Genomic DNA, 17,594 nt, shown 5'->3' with positions numbered 1-17,594 from the left:
TCTTTGGTAGAGGAATTCTCGTTCCTTAATTTCAAGTTCTGGTAGAATTTCTGGTTATGACATATTTCTGCAGTTGTCATGTACAAAATCTGCATAACCCGCAATAAAGACAACAACACAGACAAATATATATACAGAGCGAGGCCTGACCTCTATAGTCTTTGCAACTCTCGTGACAGCATGAAGAGAGATAGCCAGAGAGGAGAGAGCCACGATACTGTGAATTGTAGTGAAGCTGCATAGATACAATATGTTTAAGCTTAGATTGTTAGGCATATACTGGCACATATCACCTAGTTATTTAATCATATATGTACAAGATGGTATTGAGTGAAGTAGAAAGCACAATGATGTTCAATTGGCTAAAAATAAACACCATCATTATTAAACTAATCGCTCAATTAGCGAAAAAAATGAACAGTATCAAAGTTTTTTTATCATGAATACCAAAAATCATCCACTTCAAAAATAAATATACCACCCACACCACGGAATGGCCAAATTTCATCACTTGGTAAAATGCTTCAGCATCAAGTTAAAAACGTACAATCCTTAAGCTACAACTACAATTAAGAGACAAATTAATCATAATGTTTTTGCATCCCATGGTAAGGTGTTTCAAGTGACTGTCTCCAAAATTTGGTATATAATATCACTCATATTCACGTTCAGACGCAGAATCAAACTCATCTATGGAACTGAAGTCTTCATTTGTGAAATCCAAGTCTCCATCCGTGAGATCCGAGTCTTCATCCGTGAAATCTGAGTCTTCATTATAATTCCAAGTGACTTCTACTAGGATCTTTTCATCAACAAATTGTGATTCTTTATCATTAATTTTCGGAGTAAACTTGGCAGTGCCTATGTGTTGAAGACCATCACAAAACAGGGAGATGTCCACATAGAGGTGAGAGCCCAATGGCACACCTACACGTGATTTGGACAATGGAATCACACCATGATGTACCACTTGTGTTGTGCTATCGGAAAAGAGATAGCTTGTACATGGGTGGCCAAATTTGCGGTTTGAAGCCACGACAACACCATGAACATTGGTTTTGGCGTAAGAAGTGGCATGTGGAAAAAACTTAACCTTTACATGGGCTATTGTGGCATTGGAGAAACAACCAAACAGAACAGAGATATGTCTCCTGTAGCCATCTTCCGATTTTATACTCCGTTTCTCCAAACAATCCCTATCTTTTCGAAAACGGACAACTACCTCGTTGTTATTAGGGCCTATATATTCACCAGAAAAAAGATCAAACTTCAGACGAAGGTCTGTAAAGGAGCAGATTGGTCCTACGTTCCTCATAGGAAGCTGATCCCCGTATTTGATTGATGGCTTATTTGGGTCCACCTTAGTTTCAACATATAAGTTATAACGCATGTCATCAGTCGTCAGAGAGATTGAACCAATCTGATCTTGTGCCTCCACGGGGGAACTGCCCAAGTATGTTATCGAATATACCTCTAATACGGGAACTCCAACCAATCCCTTAAAACAAAAACAAAAAAATGTCAGCCAATGAGATGCCACTATCAATCAATCTTAAAAGCAAAGAAAAAACACAAGAAAATTAAAAAAAATAAAAAACAGCATCCGGGTTATAACCACAACAACATTATACAGTAAAAAGGTGAACAAAACCCTAAAGGTATGAATAATTAAGATGAAACTTCTGGAAAAATTACATGTACATATAAAGATACTAAACAAATATCTGCAAAAACAAAGAACATAGTATATAAGAGACCTCATACGGTCTTATATACTATGATCATCCCTAACCTTATGTACGGTCTTTGAAGCTTCCGCAGCAGGGGCCTCATACGAATTGTACTGTTTGTCACTCATGGCTATAGAACAAGGACCAAGGGGCGCGCGGATGCTAGGGATTTAGCTGGGGAGAGCTGAGGGCTTTTTATAATCTTCTCCGCTTATATATATACTACCCAAAACCCGTACCATACACGGACTTTATATAATCGATGCACGGACTTTTTATAATCTTACATATTTTTTTTTAAATTTTAATATGAATTTAATTCCTGAATTTGTTCATTTAATATTTTTAAATGATAATAATAAATATATTAATCAATGTTTATGACATTTTTAAGAAGAGATAGCTGAAAAAAATATTGTTACTTATTCAATTATATATTTTTATCGATATTTTAATTAAAAGTTAAGTTAGTTTAGATGAATAGTGTACAAACTATGTTTATTCTGATATTAACTTCTTCATCTTCGAATTAATAATTTATATTACTTTGATTTAACCCGAGATTCATTACACCGACCAAATCCAACTAATTAGTTTAGTTTTATTATAATTTTTTTAACTCGGATCAATAGGATCAATTGTATAATATGTTTTTAGTCTGAATAAATAGTATAACTATTTTATTTTAGTCCGGTCCAATAGTATAATTTTATTAGTCGAATCAATAATGTTTTTTTATTTTTTAATTCGAGACACATTATGCCAATCAAATCCAACTAATTATACCTAGTTTTTCTAATTTTTCTATTTTAGCTCGGATAAAAAATTTAATTTTGTTTTAACTCCATTGAAAAGTGTAAATTATTTTATAATAAATAATATTTAAATTGGTTGATATATCAATGATCATTATAAAATTTAATTGAATAAAAATTAAATTAGTATAATAAGTTGATTTCAATATCAATTTTAATAATATAGACCTCATTATGAATTAGAATTTAAATTGGCATAAGAGGTTGATTTTAATATCAATTAGAATAGTATAGAGTTCAATGTTAATTAAACTTTAAATTGATAGAGGATGTTGACCTCGATATGAATTAAAATTTAAATTGACAAGAGTGAGTGACTTTAATATTTATTAGAATAATATAAAATTGGATATGAATTGAAATTTGAATGTGTACATGAATTTCACTTTAATATCGATTAGAATTCGAATGGTTGACCGTCCAAACTTTACATGTATTTGATTTTTTACTTTACGTGAATTGAATGTTTTAAAATAATATCATTATTTGAAATAAATAGAGTGTATTTTATTTTAGTTAAAAAGAATAATTGATTAATTATTAGTAATTATAATAATTAATAATTAATAAAATATACAAATTTCAATTCACAAAATAACTTAATGGGGGTCAATACAAATAAGCGGATAAATAAAGTTTTGAGTTGAATGCGTTGAAAACATGAGCACAAAGGGTGCATGTTGGAGAGGGAGTATGCATCTTATCCAAATAAAAAACTTGATAGAATTTTATCCGATGGTCATACAATTGAAATTATAGAATGAAATTAGAGATCGATAATTGACTTTAATAAAATAATATTAATATAATCTATATGCAAGGGTAATTACGTAAAATTAGCAAGTATTAAAAAATAAATACCGACGACGAAATTTTTAATGTTGGGTTATATGAAACATTAATGTAGTTTCATATAAGAACCAAAAAATAAGTACTAATATTATAATATTAATATAATTTATATAGGAATCTGTTTGGTTATATGAGAGCCAAAAGACTCGTATGCAAACGCCAAAAAGGGAGTACAACTTAATTAAGTGGTTCAATGAAATTTGATCAAAGATGTTAACTTTAAATATTTAGATTTTTATATATTGTATATAAATCCTGTCAAGTAAGTCTTTATATATTTTACGAAGATTACTCGTATATTTAGTAACTTAGAGTACCTAATATCATGTAGTTTCTCGGACTGATATGCAGACATATATTAAGTCTATTTGTAACACCCTCTTTAAAATAATAAAAGGATATATTACTTATAATCCATAAACCTGCACACAGAGAACTAATATATTTCTAAACGATAATTATATAGTTTAAAAGCTCCAAAATAATATTATATCTCCAAACTGTCTAAATCAATAATATAATTGTTGAAATCTCTAAATAAATAATTAAGTCTAAATAATAATAAAGTCTGAAATCCTAATCAATGAAATGGGGTAGCTCACCATCACACAATTCCAGATCCCCTAAGCACCTGCCAAAAAAAGGATATGGCATGAGTCAAACGCCCACGTATAAATAATTTACAGGTTATAATAAAACAACAATTTTAAAAATATAAGTAAGCCTGAAGCAATAAGGTGTTATGATATTTCATACCGAGATCAAAACAGATACAAATACACACATCATAGGGTACCTAATGTGTGCAACAGAATGGTTAACGTGTACGACATATACAACGTCACCATAAATCAAATCACAAATCAAACTCTTGGTGCACCCACGTATCCTGAACAAATATCAAATGCGCAAAAGCTCATCCCAAGAGCTAACAGAAGGATACGCCGTGAACAATCACACTGTCACGGAAGTGTCATGTTATTGGTGCCGCAATGACATGGCTGTAGTACCCCTACAACTGGTTAACTCGGTATACCCTATATCTCTAAGGGTTCAAATAAAAATATTCTCGCAAATTTAAAATCACCCGAGAAAAATGCTACAAATTTCCAAAGCAGGAGGGTGTCATAAATAATTTTTGAAAATCGCATAAACAGATACTTATTATTTTCCAAATCAACTTTAAAATAATTTTCGGAAGTCAAAACAGTCAGATCAAATATTTATTGGAACGAGTAGGATACAGAAATGAATGAATCAAATATATCCAAATGCTAAGAGAAGTAGCGCTGAATAAAAAGGGGACATAATCCGTAACTCGAAATCGCAACCTCTAATACTAATGGAATCCGCGCACGATACTCTAAATTACCGGCTCCCGACCTATTATGATTTATAATTAAAATCTTTAAGATAGTCAATCATTAGATAAATATTCTTAAGCTTATTATTTGGAAACTTTTTTTTATACTAATAATGTTAACGAATTAATACCATAAACTATTCCACCATACCAGTGACCAGACTCGATCAAATGCAACATAAAAAAAATAGTAACATGAATATAGCTTGCAACATAAACCTTAAATACAACCACGTTACAAATACAAAGAGATATCAATAGAGTTTAGCAAGCTTTATATTGATTTAAATGTGCTAGTCCACGTCTCATGCATGCAAATCAACTTTAATATTATTAAATATTATCTAACTAACACTAAGACCTTACATGCCCCCAATTTTCTTTTATATAGCTAATACATTCAAATATAAGTGCAGTGGACAACTTAATCATCATAAACACACTTGCACAATCATTATCAAATCAACCCATGCACAATTTAGTTTTAAATAATAAATTAATAAATAAAGAAAAATATAATTCAAATATTAAGTTTTATAAAACCAAGCATTTTTGCAAATATTTATTCTAATTAGTAGAATCACTCAAAAAAAATTAAATATTAAATATAAATTATCACCATATTAATCAAGACATTAGCACAGCTAATGAAAACACTACTACAACATATATTAATATTATAGTAAACATATTACAACAGATACTAATATGATTATAGTTTTTAGCTATCATGTATACACATGTGAGATCTTCTTGGACCAAGCAATTAACACTGAACCAAAATTAAATCCCAATAATATTTTAATAGCAAAATAAACATATACACAAAAACAAAGACAAGTGATTACCTGCATGTAAATTAATTTACTACTCACCTTGACTTCAAAACTACAAAATTACTTACCTACTCCTGGGCATAGACATACACCCACAAAACACCATGTTCTATCTTTGTAGTAAATCTTGTATTAGTCCCGAGAGTCTCTTTAACTTTTCAACTATTTAATATCTTATTATTACAAACTGTAACCGATGGCAATTTATAACACACACTAAAAACTATATACTCTACCTAACTAACATGTCATCCAATCGAATCTAGCCAAACAATGGTAACTAATACTAGTGAATTATATTGATGATACCTACTCTCGTCGAAACCGTACATAAAAGGAGTAAAGCAACAAACTAAAATCTCAAGCCCGCCGCCGCCGTTCCTTTTTGCCTCTCTCTCCCCGCAATCTCCAAAAATTAGGGTTTTAAATAATAGTGTGTCTTTGTTTTAGAGGCGCGCTGGCTATTTATTATTTTTACAAAACTCCTTTTTCTAATCTAATTATTATTAACTCAAACAAATTCTTTTATAATTCTTATTCTAACTTAAATCAAATTCATCACCTATTATTATTATTATATAAAATTCATGTATATTACGCTATTATTTTTATTATATATTAGAATTAAAATATAATATATTAGGGTAATTAGGTAAATTCAACGTGTACCAAAAAATATGTATCGTACCAAAACTTTTAATATTTCATATTTTATATAATAGTAATAGATAGATAGATTATAATATCTATATATATACTTACTATATTATATTAGACGAAATATTAAAAATTTGGTTTGTCATATCTAATTCTAATTGATATTGAAGTCAACTTGCTCCTACCAATTTAAATTCTAATTCATATCAAATTCTATATTATTCTACATAATTGATATTGAACTCGATTTCTTTTACCAATTTAAATTTTAATTCATATCGAACTCTATATCATTCTAACTAATGTTAAAGTCAACTTTTTCACCAATTATATATTTATTTAGTTAACTTCTACTAGTTATTTTAGCCCAGTTCAATAGTATAATTTTTTAACTGTCTCAACAATATTTATTATTTTGTTTTAGGGCGATACTGCAAATGTAATTAACTAAATTTACTTTTTAGCCCATACAATTGTACAACTTTGTTTAATGCAAGATAAATAATGTATATTATTTATTTTTTCCACGACCATTATACCAAAAAAGAATTATCTTTTGATTTTATTTCTTTTAGATCGATTTAATAATATACCATTTTTTTGCTCGGCTGAATAATGCATATTATTTTGTTTTACCCTCAGTCCATCATACAAATTTATTTCTATTTGTATTTATATAATCATATTGTGAATATTAATTTATTAGTGAAAGTGTTTTATGTTAATTTAATTATAAATGTCGAGGATGACCAAAATACAGATGATCAAATAACCATTAACAGAATTTCAATGTTTCATCTTTAGTGTTTTTTTAATATTATAAATATTATAGGCATAGAAGAAACCCCACAACTACATAAACCTCTTATATAAACCAAATTGAAGTAATTGTTTTTCATTTGTTTTTTATTTTATTTAGTTCAGATTGAATATATTTGTTTTAACATGAAATCAGCATGTACCAAAAAATAAGTATCATACCAAAACTTTTAATGTAATGTTATATAATATTTTTAAAGTAATTTGAATTAAATTATTAATTATTAATTAGTATAATTTCACAATAAATATATTTATACACATATATGTTTACGATTTTTTTTTCAATAAGAGTTATTTAAAAATGACCATATTACAGGCTGAACTCAATTGATATTTCCTTTTGTGTTTACAAAATAATTATATTTTAGTTAAAAATTAAGTTTTAGTTCGGAGAAATAATACTTGATTTATACTTATTCTGATATTAATTTTATTTATCCCTGATCAATAGTTGAAGTTATTTTGTTAAAAATAATTCGTTGGTCGATATAATGACTTCAGATAAAAATAAAATAATATATACTACTAATTTGGGCTAAAATAAAATAATATTTAACCTGAAATAAAATAAAATTTAGAAACAAATTAAATATAATTACTTGGTTGACAAATGAATGAGAGCCGTTAAATTCACAATAAAGAATATTTTCTGTTTTTCCGTTCTATCAACCAGTCAAGCTTCAAATTCTCTCAACAATAATATTAAAATAATTATTTAGGCTATCTATCGAATCCTCTCAACAACAATATTAGAAATAGTTTCTATTACGCTATCTAACTAAATTTCAAGGTTCGAATATTATTATTATTATTATTTTAATAATAATTATTATTATTTTATGGGCTACATATAAATATATCAATTATATTTGTTATTATTATATTGGGTTAATTTAAGTGATCAAATTAGAAACCCAATTAGATTTTAATTTATTGTATGGATCTAATAAGTGGTTAAAAAATCGTCATTTTTGGTCGAGTAGTAAGTTCGTTTTTTCGTCACAAGATAAAATTGCGTGTGAAAGTGGGCCCACAATAATAATTTAATAATAAATAAACTTACGACGAAAATATTCGTCGTATGTTGTTAACATCCGACGGAAAAAATCGTCATATGTTGTTAACATCCGACGGAAAAAATCGTCAGTTTAAATATTTTGGGACCCACCTTTAATAAATTACTAAAACAATACAATGAACAATCGTCATAAATAACCCAGAATTTCCGTCGTAAGTTTTATTCTCAAAAAGGCTATTCTGGTTCCACCCATTCAACTTTCAAATTAAATTCTAAATACAATTGAATCCCAATTCAACACAAAATTAAAATTTGAATTTTATAACAAGCAATTATGCACACAATTATACAAATCAAAAGTTGAAAATACCATAATTTATATAAATATTCTCATAGCCACAAAACTTCTAGAATAATATTTAACCTTTCGATATGTAATACAAAAATGTAAATACCATTATACAACTGAGCAGTAGTTTCAGGTGCGGTACCAGCAACTTCACTATAATCCGCTTGTTGCACAGGCATGTTGTATGCTTGGGTCTGTCTAGCAGGCACATAGTACACTGGGTATTGCTGCTCAACTGCAGGATGGTGAGAATGTTGTGGTTGCTGGGAAGAATATACACGATAGTATGCTTGCATTGGCACTGCTCCCATGGGAAGATGTTGGACATACTGCGAACCAGCATGAATGAACTGAGGTTGCTGCAACTGTGGATGACGTTGCGGATAATATTGAGTTGGCAACAAATACCCAGAGTCTTGATATTGTTGTTGCATATGCATTCTTGAATCAGTGATCTTCTGTTCAACAGGATTAGTAGTAACCCTACTTTGAACAGGTGCATATTGCACATTTGGGTCTTGATACATTATAGGCCTTTGGCGAGACAATGGGTTTGTAATGCTACTGTCACTACACAAATAAAAAACACAACAGCTCAACTGATAGCAGTTCAAAGACAACTATAAATACAAACATAATGCAATGCGTTAAATCTCTTAAAAATTAACAACTTGAAACATCAACTTACACAGGGCATTTGAGCAACCTGGCATAATCTAGCAATAACGACTACAATTAACCAGTTTCATAGCATATAGGCACATAATTAAAACATGTATTAATTAGGCACCGTGCACCGTAAACTAGCATATCGAACATTTAATTATGAATATTTTACCCTATACTGCACAAATTTGATTCCATTTTTATTCACTCGACCAAACCCAACTCTATTTAAACCCACTGTCTCCCTTCCTCACCTCTCTCTCTCTCTCACCTTAATATATAGCATCTATTTATTTCTCTACTCAATCTATCAAGAAGTTATACCAATCAATTTCAAAACATTTTGCAAGGTTTAACTGTATAAGTCGGAAGATATTTTTATTGAACATTGATCACCTGAATCGAGTGATTGAAAAACCCGCTCATTAGCTTCTGGTGACACTTAGAAAGACATGGATACCCCTTTGCGTTCGTCAGAAAAGACTGTAAAATTAAGTACATGAGAGCAAGTATTAATAACTCAAAACCTTTGCAGAGGCGCAAAGTGCAAAGAGTGTCCATGATTTATACATTTGTATAAATGATGGCTGCTCTAACAGGCTCTCCGAACCAACGCCCAAGTGAATTTGCTGAAGGAAGTGAAGGCCTATTAACAACAGATACACTTTATAAGATATATTTCAGAATAATATGTATCCTAGTTGCAAACTTTGTAACAGTTATTTACAAAACTTTACTCACGAGATATCAAGTGCAATTGATAACTGGCTATGATGCTCACGTAGAATACGAAAGGAATTCCATAATTCCCAAGAGTCCATCTGTTCTCTCTAAAAGAAAAAACAAGAGCACTTATAAAATGACAGTTAAATGGCATTCATCACATATATATATATATACAGAAAATTTTGAAAAAAAATCAGTAAGACGAAAATTACTTTCATCAAGGAAGACATACAATAGTAAGCTATTTTCCTGCTGAAGGCACCCAAACCTAACTCAAAAGATATCTTGAAAAGAGGACCATTTTGGTAATGTACAACATATACATAATGCTCAAAAGACAAAAGGTATAACTCCCGGATGGTCAAACAGAATAGAAGTTAGAGGCCCTGTAACTGAGAGTGAGTAAGATGTGTTTATCAGTGTCACAACAGCAAGTTTTTTCTACAAGCTATTATGTCCAACCAAAACAAGCATTGGTAATTAATTAGACTCTTCATCATTAACACTAGACAAAAAATGAACTAGCACGCCATGCTTGCAACCACGCAACATTTATTAGTACGACTACACTTTCCGTAATCCTAAAATCTTAGATTCAATACAAACATCACATTATCCGATATCAAATTCAAATAATTATAAAACCTAATTATCAAATTGAACAGAATAAAAAAAGAGTAATAGGTATTAGTTTATAAAATAAATCAAAAACAACACCAAAACAAGATTATAGCTGTAAACACAGACCTCAATATTCATAATCTCTCCCAAAATCGAAGAACTTGTAATCGAATAGCTTCCTTGTTTCTCGAATCTAGGACCACTAATTGGACTCGGTGTATTTTCAAATTCATTTTCGTTTGCTTGAAATTGAAGAGAGTTGTGGTTGTGATTCGACACTGTTACTGATCAAGCTGAGAATAGAACAAGATACATAAAGATAAGGATGGTGTGGCATTGAGAAGGAAGGTGAAGGAGTGCGGGAGGCCGAGATTGTGAGATTTAAAGTTTTGGGGAAGAGTAAGGTAATGAGGAAATAGGGTTATGATGATTAATGGGCTTATGGGCCCATCCGTTAAATAACTGGTTTTTTTTTTCTATAATTTAGCTGATGTTTTGTTAAAAAACGATATTTAACAAATTTAAATAAGATTTTTTTTGTCGTTAAATAAGAATGATAAATGTCTAATTAGAAGAAATATTAAGGTACAAAATGATAATTTACTATTTAACATTATATTTATGTTGAATAATACATTCGTTTAATTAAAAAATGCAAAGGTTTTATCGAAAGTAACGGGGTTCGTGATAATTTGATCACTGAAACATAGATGAAATTTTATTTGATTTGTCATTTTAACAGTCAAGCATGAGTTTGACTTATACAACTAACTAGTATTTAGTCCTGAATTTATGTTTGGATTATTTTAAAAATATTTTTCATCAATCCACCTACATGGATGTCAATAAATACATATATTAGTAATATAACCAAAGTTACATATCAAAATAATTTTATTTGGTTTGTCATTTTAACAATCAAACATGAATGTGACTTGTACAACTAATTGGTGTTTAGTCCTAAATTTGTATATCGATTATTTTTAAAATATTTTTCATCGATCCTGCCATATGGATGTGAATAAATATATATATATTAGTGATATAATCAAAATTTCATATCAAAATAATTTTATCTGATTTGTCATTTTAACAGTCAAGTATTAGTTTGACTAGTACGGCTAACTAATGTTTAATCGTGAATTGGTGTTTTGATTATTTTAAAAATATTTTCAAACGATCCAACCGTATGGATTTCAATAGATAAATATATTAGTGATATGACCAAAATTTCATATCAAAATAATTTTATTTGGTTTGACATTTTAACAATCAAACATTAGTTTGACTAGTACGGCTAGCTAATATTTAATCATGAATTAGTGTTACGACTATTTTAAAAATATTTTTCAACGATCTAACTGTATGGATGTCAATAGATATATATATTAGTGATATAACCAAAATTTCATATCAAACTAATTATATTTGGTTTGTTAGGAATATATGTGCATTAGTTTGATGATATGTTTAACAAAACACTTAAGTAGAAATTCAGTGTCTGTAGCCTCAACGGATAAGACCACTTTGGCTATCCGTTGATGGTGTAGCTTTACTTAGAAATAAGTCTAGTGTTGTAGCATATTTCAGTCTCTGTATTTAAGATGTAATTCTTAGAAGTTGAGAGAAACTATGAGTCATGTTGACTACTAGAAGATATGCAGATAGGAAGGCCAATTGTAAATATTTCATGCCTTGTAATTTTGTATAAATGAAGTGGTATCAACGGATGACTTAAAGACCTTCAACGGATGAGAAGCTAAGCTTCAACGGATGTCTCTAAAGCTTCAACGGATAACATCCTTCAACGGATGAGTGCATCAACGGATGAAAGCTTCAACGGATGTTCTGTTGATTAACCGTTGATAAGTGGTAGTTGTACCTACAAACAGAGGCACGTGGGTGAACAGAGATAACTGAAATGTGGCAGCCTAATTTCAGGAACATCAGAAAAAGCAGCCGTTCTACTCTAGTATAAAGAGACATTAAGTCAACAAAGTACTGGAGTGAACTGGAGAAGAAACAAGTGGAGATCTTACTTTATTATTTTATATATCCTTGTCTTCACTTGTAAACTTGGTAATATATAAACCAAGTAGTAGCTAGTAATTAGATAAGAATTTTTCCAGAGCTGTTTAGAAAAATCTTGAGAGAAAAATTATCTAGTTTGTACTAGGATGCAGCTGTGATCAAATTCTTAGATCACAGAATTTCTGAAATACCATCTCTGGTGGAACAACAAATCCACCAGAAAAGTTTTTAAAGGTTTATTGTGTTCTTTACATTTGTGTTTGAATATATATCTGTCTGTATCAGCTTAAAGCAATTCACACACTTGTTCATCTTGAACACACAGTCTTTATAAACTGCTCAAAACTTGAAAAAGTTTTGAGATTTACATTCAACCCCCCTTCTGTAAATCTCATTGTTAGTTCTCTAGAAATAACAATTGGTATCAGAGCAGGCTCTTGACAAACAAAGAGTTTAAAGATCTTGGAATCTAACAAAGATGAGTAAGAAGGATATTGGAGTAAAAATCCCAGTTCTTGACAGAGACAGTTATCACCACTGGAAGGTGAAAATGCACCTTCATCTACTCTCCCAAGATGAAGGTTATGTAAACTGTATTGAGAATGGTCCTCACATTCCCCACAAAGTAGCCACAGTTGCTACGGCCACAATTGCTGTTGGTCAATCCATTCCAAAACCTAGAGCAGAATGGACAATGGAAGACACAGAAGAAGTCCACAAGGATAAGAAGGCTATGAACATTTTGTTTAATGGTCTTGACAAGGATATGTTTGATAATGTGATAAATTGCTCAACTGCCAAAGAGGTTTGGGACACAGTTCAGCTGCTGTGTGAAGGTACAGAACAAGTAAAAGAGAACAAGATGCAGCTTCTCATTCAACAGTATGAGTATTTTCATTTTGAAGAAAATGAATCTTTAAATGACACATTTAACAGATTCCAAAAGCTGTTGAATGGATTGAAGCTGTATGGTAGAGTGTACCAGGTGAAGGATTCAAATCTTAAATTCTTAAGATCCTTGCCAAAGGAATGGAAACCCATGACTGTCTCCTTAAGAAACTCTCAGGATTATAAGGACTTCACTCTTGAAAGATTATATGGAATCTTGAAGACTTATGAACTAGAGTTGGAACAGGATGAGGTATTGGAGAAGGGGAGAAAGAAAGGAAGTTCAGTTGCATTGGTAGCTGAAAATGAGAGGGAATGCAGACAAGAAACTGTGAGATCTACATCAAACTCCAAAGATGGTACAAGATATCAGGAATCAAGCAAAGGAAAAGAGCAAGTTGCTGAGAATGAAGACAACTCCAGTCAAGATGACTCTGATAGTGTTGATGAGCATCTTGCATTTCTGTCCAGGAGATTTGCAAAGATGAAGTTTAAGAAAAACACTAGAGCCACTAAACCTCATAAGAACATGGTGGACAAATCAAAGTTCAAGTGTTTCAATTGTGGTATAAGTGGACACTTTGCAAGTGAGTGCAGAAAGCCAACTTCTGAAAAGAAGAAATTTGACCAAGTAGATTACAAGAAGAAATATTTTGATCTGCTCAAGCAAAAGGAAAGGGCTTTCATTACTCAAGAAAAAGATTGGGCAGCTGATGGAGAGGAAGAGAATGAAGATGTGGAGTATGTCAACTTAGCTCTCATGGCTGATTCTGAGGAAAATGAAGTTAGTTCATCAAGCAATCAGGTAACAACTCAGGTAATCACTACTGATGTAACACAACTTACTAAAGAAGAGTGCAATGATGCTTTTAATGACATGTCTACTGAATTGTATCATTTGCGTGTGTCTCTTAAATCTCTTGCTAAAGAAAATAGTAGGATTAAAGAGAACAATCTGTTTTTAAGTAATAGAAATGCTATGTTAGAAGATAAGTTGATTGACCTAGAGAAAACCAAGCTGCATTGTATATCTGTTGAGAATGAACTAGCTGAATCTATTAAGAAAGTAGAAATACTTTCTAATCAATTAAAGAGAGAGCAAGAGGTGATTAAAGCCTGGAAAACATCTAGGGATGTTAGTGCTCAAATTGCCAAGGTCCAAGGAATTGAATCATTCTGTGAAACTGCCTGGGATAAAAACAAAAAGAAACTGGAATTAATTGATGGGCTGTCAACGGATGTGGAATCAACGGATGATGAAGGTTATCCGTTGAAGGAAGAAAATGAGCATCCGTTGAAGGTTCCTCAATTAAAACAGGCAGATGTTTCTAATAGTGAAAATCTAAAGAAACTCAACAAAAAGTTTGGTTCAACTTCCAAGAACTTTGTTAAAGAAGAAGCAAGCACATCCAAAGATGTCAGTAAGGTGAATATAGGGCACATGACCTTAGAACAGTTAAATAATAGGCTCAAGATGGTTGAGGATAAAAAGGAAACTAAAAGAAAATCTAACAGAAATGGGAAGGTAGGTGTTAACAAACATAACAATTACACACCTGATAGGTATGCTCCTAGAAAAAGCTGTGTGCATTGTAGTAGTGTTAATCATCTATCTGCTAATTGCAAATCTATTAAGAAAACCCCCATAACTGTACCCTCTTCCATGCCTAACATGTCTGCATCATCTCTACATGCTATGCCTACTATGTCTCAACAGAATCCTTATGCACATTTTGCAAACATGCCATATTTTAACAATCCTTATCTTGCTGCATTTAGTATGCCTCAAATGCCATACAATATGCCTATGTGGAATAACATGTATGCACAATCCATGCCTTATCATATTCCAAATGTGCTAAATGATTCTGTGACTAACCCTACACCTCAACCAACTACATCCAAGACCAAGGTTGACTCAAAGTTACCTAAGTCTAGAGATGCAGGAGGAATGAAGTCTAGGAGAAAGGCTAACAAGAATGGACCCAAGGAAACTTGGGTACCAAAATCAAATTGATTGATTTTATGGTGTGCAGGGAAATAGAAGAAATCTATGGTACTTGGACAGTGGCTGTTCAAGACACATGACAGGAGATTTCTCCCTGCTCACAGAGTTTAAGGAAAGAGCTGGCCCTAGCATAACCTTTGGAGATGACAGCAAAGGGTTTACTATGGGATATGGCTTGATTTCAACAAGGAATGTCATCATTGATGAAGTTGCATTAGTTGATGGTCTCAAACATAACTTACTGAGCATCAGTCAACTATGTGATAAAGGGAATACAGTTTCCTTCAATTCTGAAGCCTGTGTTGTCACTAGTAAGAAAGACAACAAAGTGGTTCTAACTGGAGTTAGAAAAGGAAATGTGTACTTAGCTGACTTCAACTCTGCAAATGCAGAATCTATTACTTGTCTCTTCAGCAAAGCAAGTTCAGTTGAGAGTTGGCTATGGCACAAGAAGCTATCCCATTTGAATTTCAAGACAATGAATGATCTAGTCAAAAAGGACCTAGTAAGAGGAATTCCTCTTGTTGAATTCTCAAGGGATGGTTTGTGTGATGCTTGTCAGAAAGGCAAACAAAGGAAAGCATCATTCAAAAAGAAGCTTGAAACAACAATTGATGAACCATTACAGCTGCTACATATGGATTTGTTTGGACCAGTCAATGTATTGTCAATTGCAAGAAAAAGATATTGCTTAGTGATTGTAGATGATTTCTCAAAGTTTTCATGGGTCTATTTTCTTGGATCAAAGAATGAAGCAAGTGAAATCATTATCAATCACATCAGGCAAGTCAATAATCATCCTGACCTGAAGGTTAGGAATATCAGGAGTGACAATGGAACTGAGTTCAAGAATTTATCAATGAGGCTGTTCTGTGAAGAAAATGGAATCATGCATGAGTTCTCAGCTCCAAGAACACCTCAGCAAAATGGGGTAGTTGAAAGAAAGAACAGATCTTTAATTGAGGCTGCCAGAACAATGCTTGAAGAATCAAAGTTACCAACATATTTCTGGGCTGAAGCTGTTAATTGTGCCTGTTTCACTCAAAATATCTCTTTGATCAATCAAGCTAAAGGCATGACTCCTTATCAGTTGTTCAAGAGAAGAAAACCAACTCTAAACTTTCTTCATGTCTTTGGATGTAAATGCTTTATACTAAGGAATCAATCTGACCATAAAGGGAAGTTTGATGCAAAGGCTGATGAAGGGATATTTGTTGGTTATTCAGCTGGAAAATCTTATAGGGTCTACAATCTAAGAACCAACATTGTTATGGAATCTGTGCATGTTGTGTTTGATGATAAAAAGATTGATGGACTAACAGATGAGGGACAATATGAGAGACTCAAATTTGACAACATTGAGATATATTGTGATGATAGTGAAGAGGAGACTGATGGAGATAACACTTCAAAAGGGATTCAAAACATGCCCTTGGATAATGCACAAAATACTGCATCCGTTGAAAGTCAGAATTCTGCATCCGTTGATAGAGGCAATGCAGTATCCGTTGAAAGACATGGTGTATCATCCGTTGAAGTACTAAATGAAGCATCCGTTGATCATAGTTTATCAACGGATAATCGATTTACATCATCAGTTGATAGAACTCCAAGTTCCCTGCAAAGGACCAACAACTCAGGGGGAGTTTCAACTAGTCAACACTCTGTCTCACATCATGACAATACTGAGGCCACCTCATCTAGAGCACATCTTCCACTTCAAAGGAAATGGACCAAGAATCATCCCTTTGAACTGATCATTGGTGATGCATCATCTAAAGTGCAAACAAGAAGAGCTACTCAAGATGAATGTCTGTATAGTAGTTTTCTATCTCAGGAGGAACCTAAGAAAGTGGAAGAAGCCTTATTGGATCCAGATTGGATATTAGCTATGCAGGAAGAGCTAAACCAATTTGAGAGAAACCAAGTTTGGAAGCTGGTACCCAAACCAAAGAACAAGAGTCCTATTGACACAAAATGGGTATTCAGAAACAAGATGGATGAAAATGGCATTATCATAAGGAATAAAGCCAGATTGGTTGCTAAAGGCTATTCTCAGCAAGAGGGAATAGATTTTGATGAGACATATGCTCCTGTTGCAAGACTTGAAGCCATCAGAATTTTTCTAGCCTATGCAGCTCATGCCAATTTCAAAGTCTATCAAATGGATGTCAAGAGTGCATTTCTAAATGGGAAATTAGAGGAAGAAGTC

The 17,594-nt window shown here is 31.9% G+C and overlaps 2 protein-coding genes across 6 annotated transcripts; both read right to left on the bottom strand.

Moving 5' to 3' along the window:
* Positions 1–466: 466 nt before the first annotated feature.
* Positions 467–1,925, bottom strand: LOC141668035 (uncharacterized). Its single transcript, XM_074474718.1, has 2 exons — positions 1,793–1,925; positions 467–1,498 (listed from the first exon to the last, which is right to left on the bottom strand). The coding sequence occupies exons 1-2, from the start codon at positions 1,856–1,858 to the stop codon at positions 653–655; spliced, it is 912 nt and encodes a 303-aa protein (XP_074330819.1). The 5' UTR covers positions 1,859–1,925; the 3' UTR covers positions 467–652.
* A 6,461-nt stretch (positions 1,926–8,386) lies between these two features.
* On the bottom strand, positions 8,387–10,872 carry LOC141668557 (protein arginine N-methyltransferase 5-like). Of its 5 annotated transcripts, none has more exons than XR_012553081.1 (5): positions 10,582–10,872; positions 10,067–10,226; positions 9,850–9,938; positions 9,505–9,754; positions 8,387–9,012 (listed from the first exon to the last, which is right to left on the bottom strand). XR_012553081.1 is itself a non-coding variant. In XM_074475488.1 (5 exons), exons 1-5 carry the CDS (start codon positions 10,591–10,593, stop codon positions 9,010–9,012), a joined length of 267 nt encoding a protein of 88 aa, XP_074331589.1. In that variant the 5' UTR covers positions 10,594–10,872; the 3' UTR covers positions 8,387–9,009. The 5 variants fall into 5 exon arrangements, 2 of the variants coding, with proteins under 2 accessions (XP_074331589.1, XP_074331588.1); XR_012553082.1 differs by having other exon boundaries at positions 9,850–9,929; XM_074475488.1 differs by lacking the exon at positions 10,067–10,226 and having other exon boundaries at positions 9,505–9,591; positions 9,679–9,754.
* Positions 10,873–17,594: the final 6,722 nt, after the last annotated feature.

Source organism: Apium graveolens, chromosome 6, assembly GCF_009905375.1.
Source record: "Apium graveolens cultivar Ventura chromosome 6, ASM990537v1, whole genome shotgun sequence".
NCBI lineage: Eukaryota > Viridiplantae > Streptophyta > Magnoliopsida > Apiales > Apiaceae > Apium > Apium graveolens.
The sequence above is the reverse complement of the archived record's forward strand: the minus strand, read 5'-3'. Positions and strand labels throughout refer to the sequence as shown.

Bases quoted from the DNA above. Each gene is read 5' to 3' on its own strand.
- LOC141668035 (XM_074474718.1), bottom strand. From the start codon at position 1,858: ATGAGTGACAAACAGTACAATTCGTATGAGGCCCCTGCTGCGGAAGCT. The intron at 1,499-1,792 runs GTTAGGGATGAT...TTTTGTTTTAAG, and splicing joins CTTCAAAGACCGTACATAAG to GGATTGGTTGGAGTTCCCGT.
- LOC141668557 (XM_074475487.1), bottom strand. The intron at 9,755-9,849 runs GTGAGTAAAGTT...TGTTGTTAATAG, and splicing joins TCAATTGCACTTGATATCTC to GCCTTCACTTCCTTCAGCAA. The intron at 9,592-9,678 runs GTATAAATCATG...TTAATTTTACAG, and splicing joins CAGCCATCATTTATACAAAT to TCTTTTCTGACGAACGCAAA.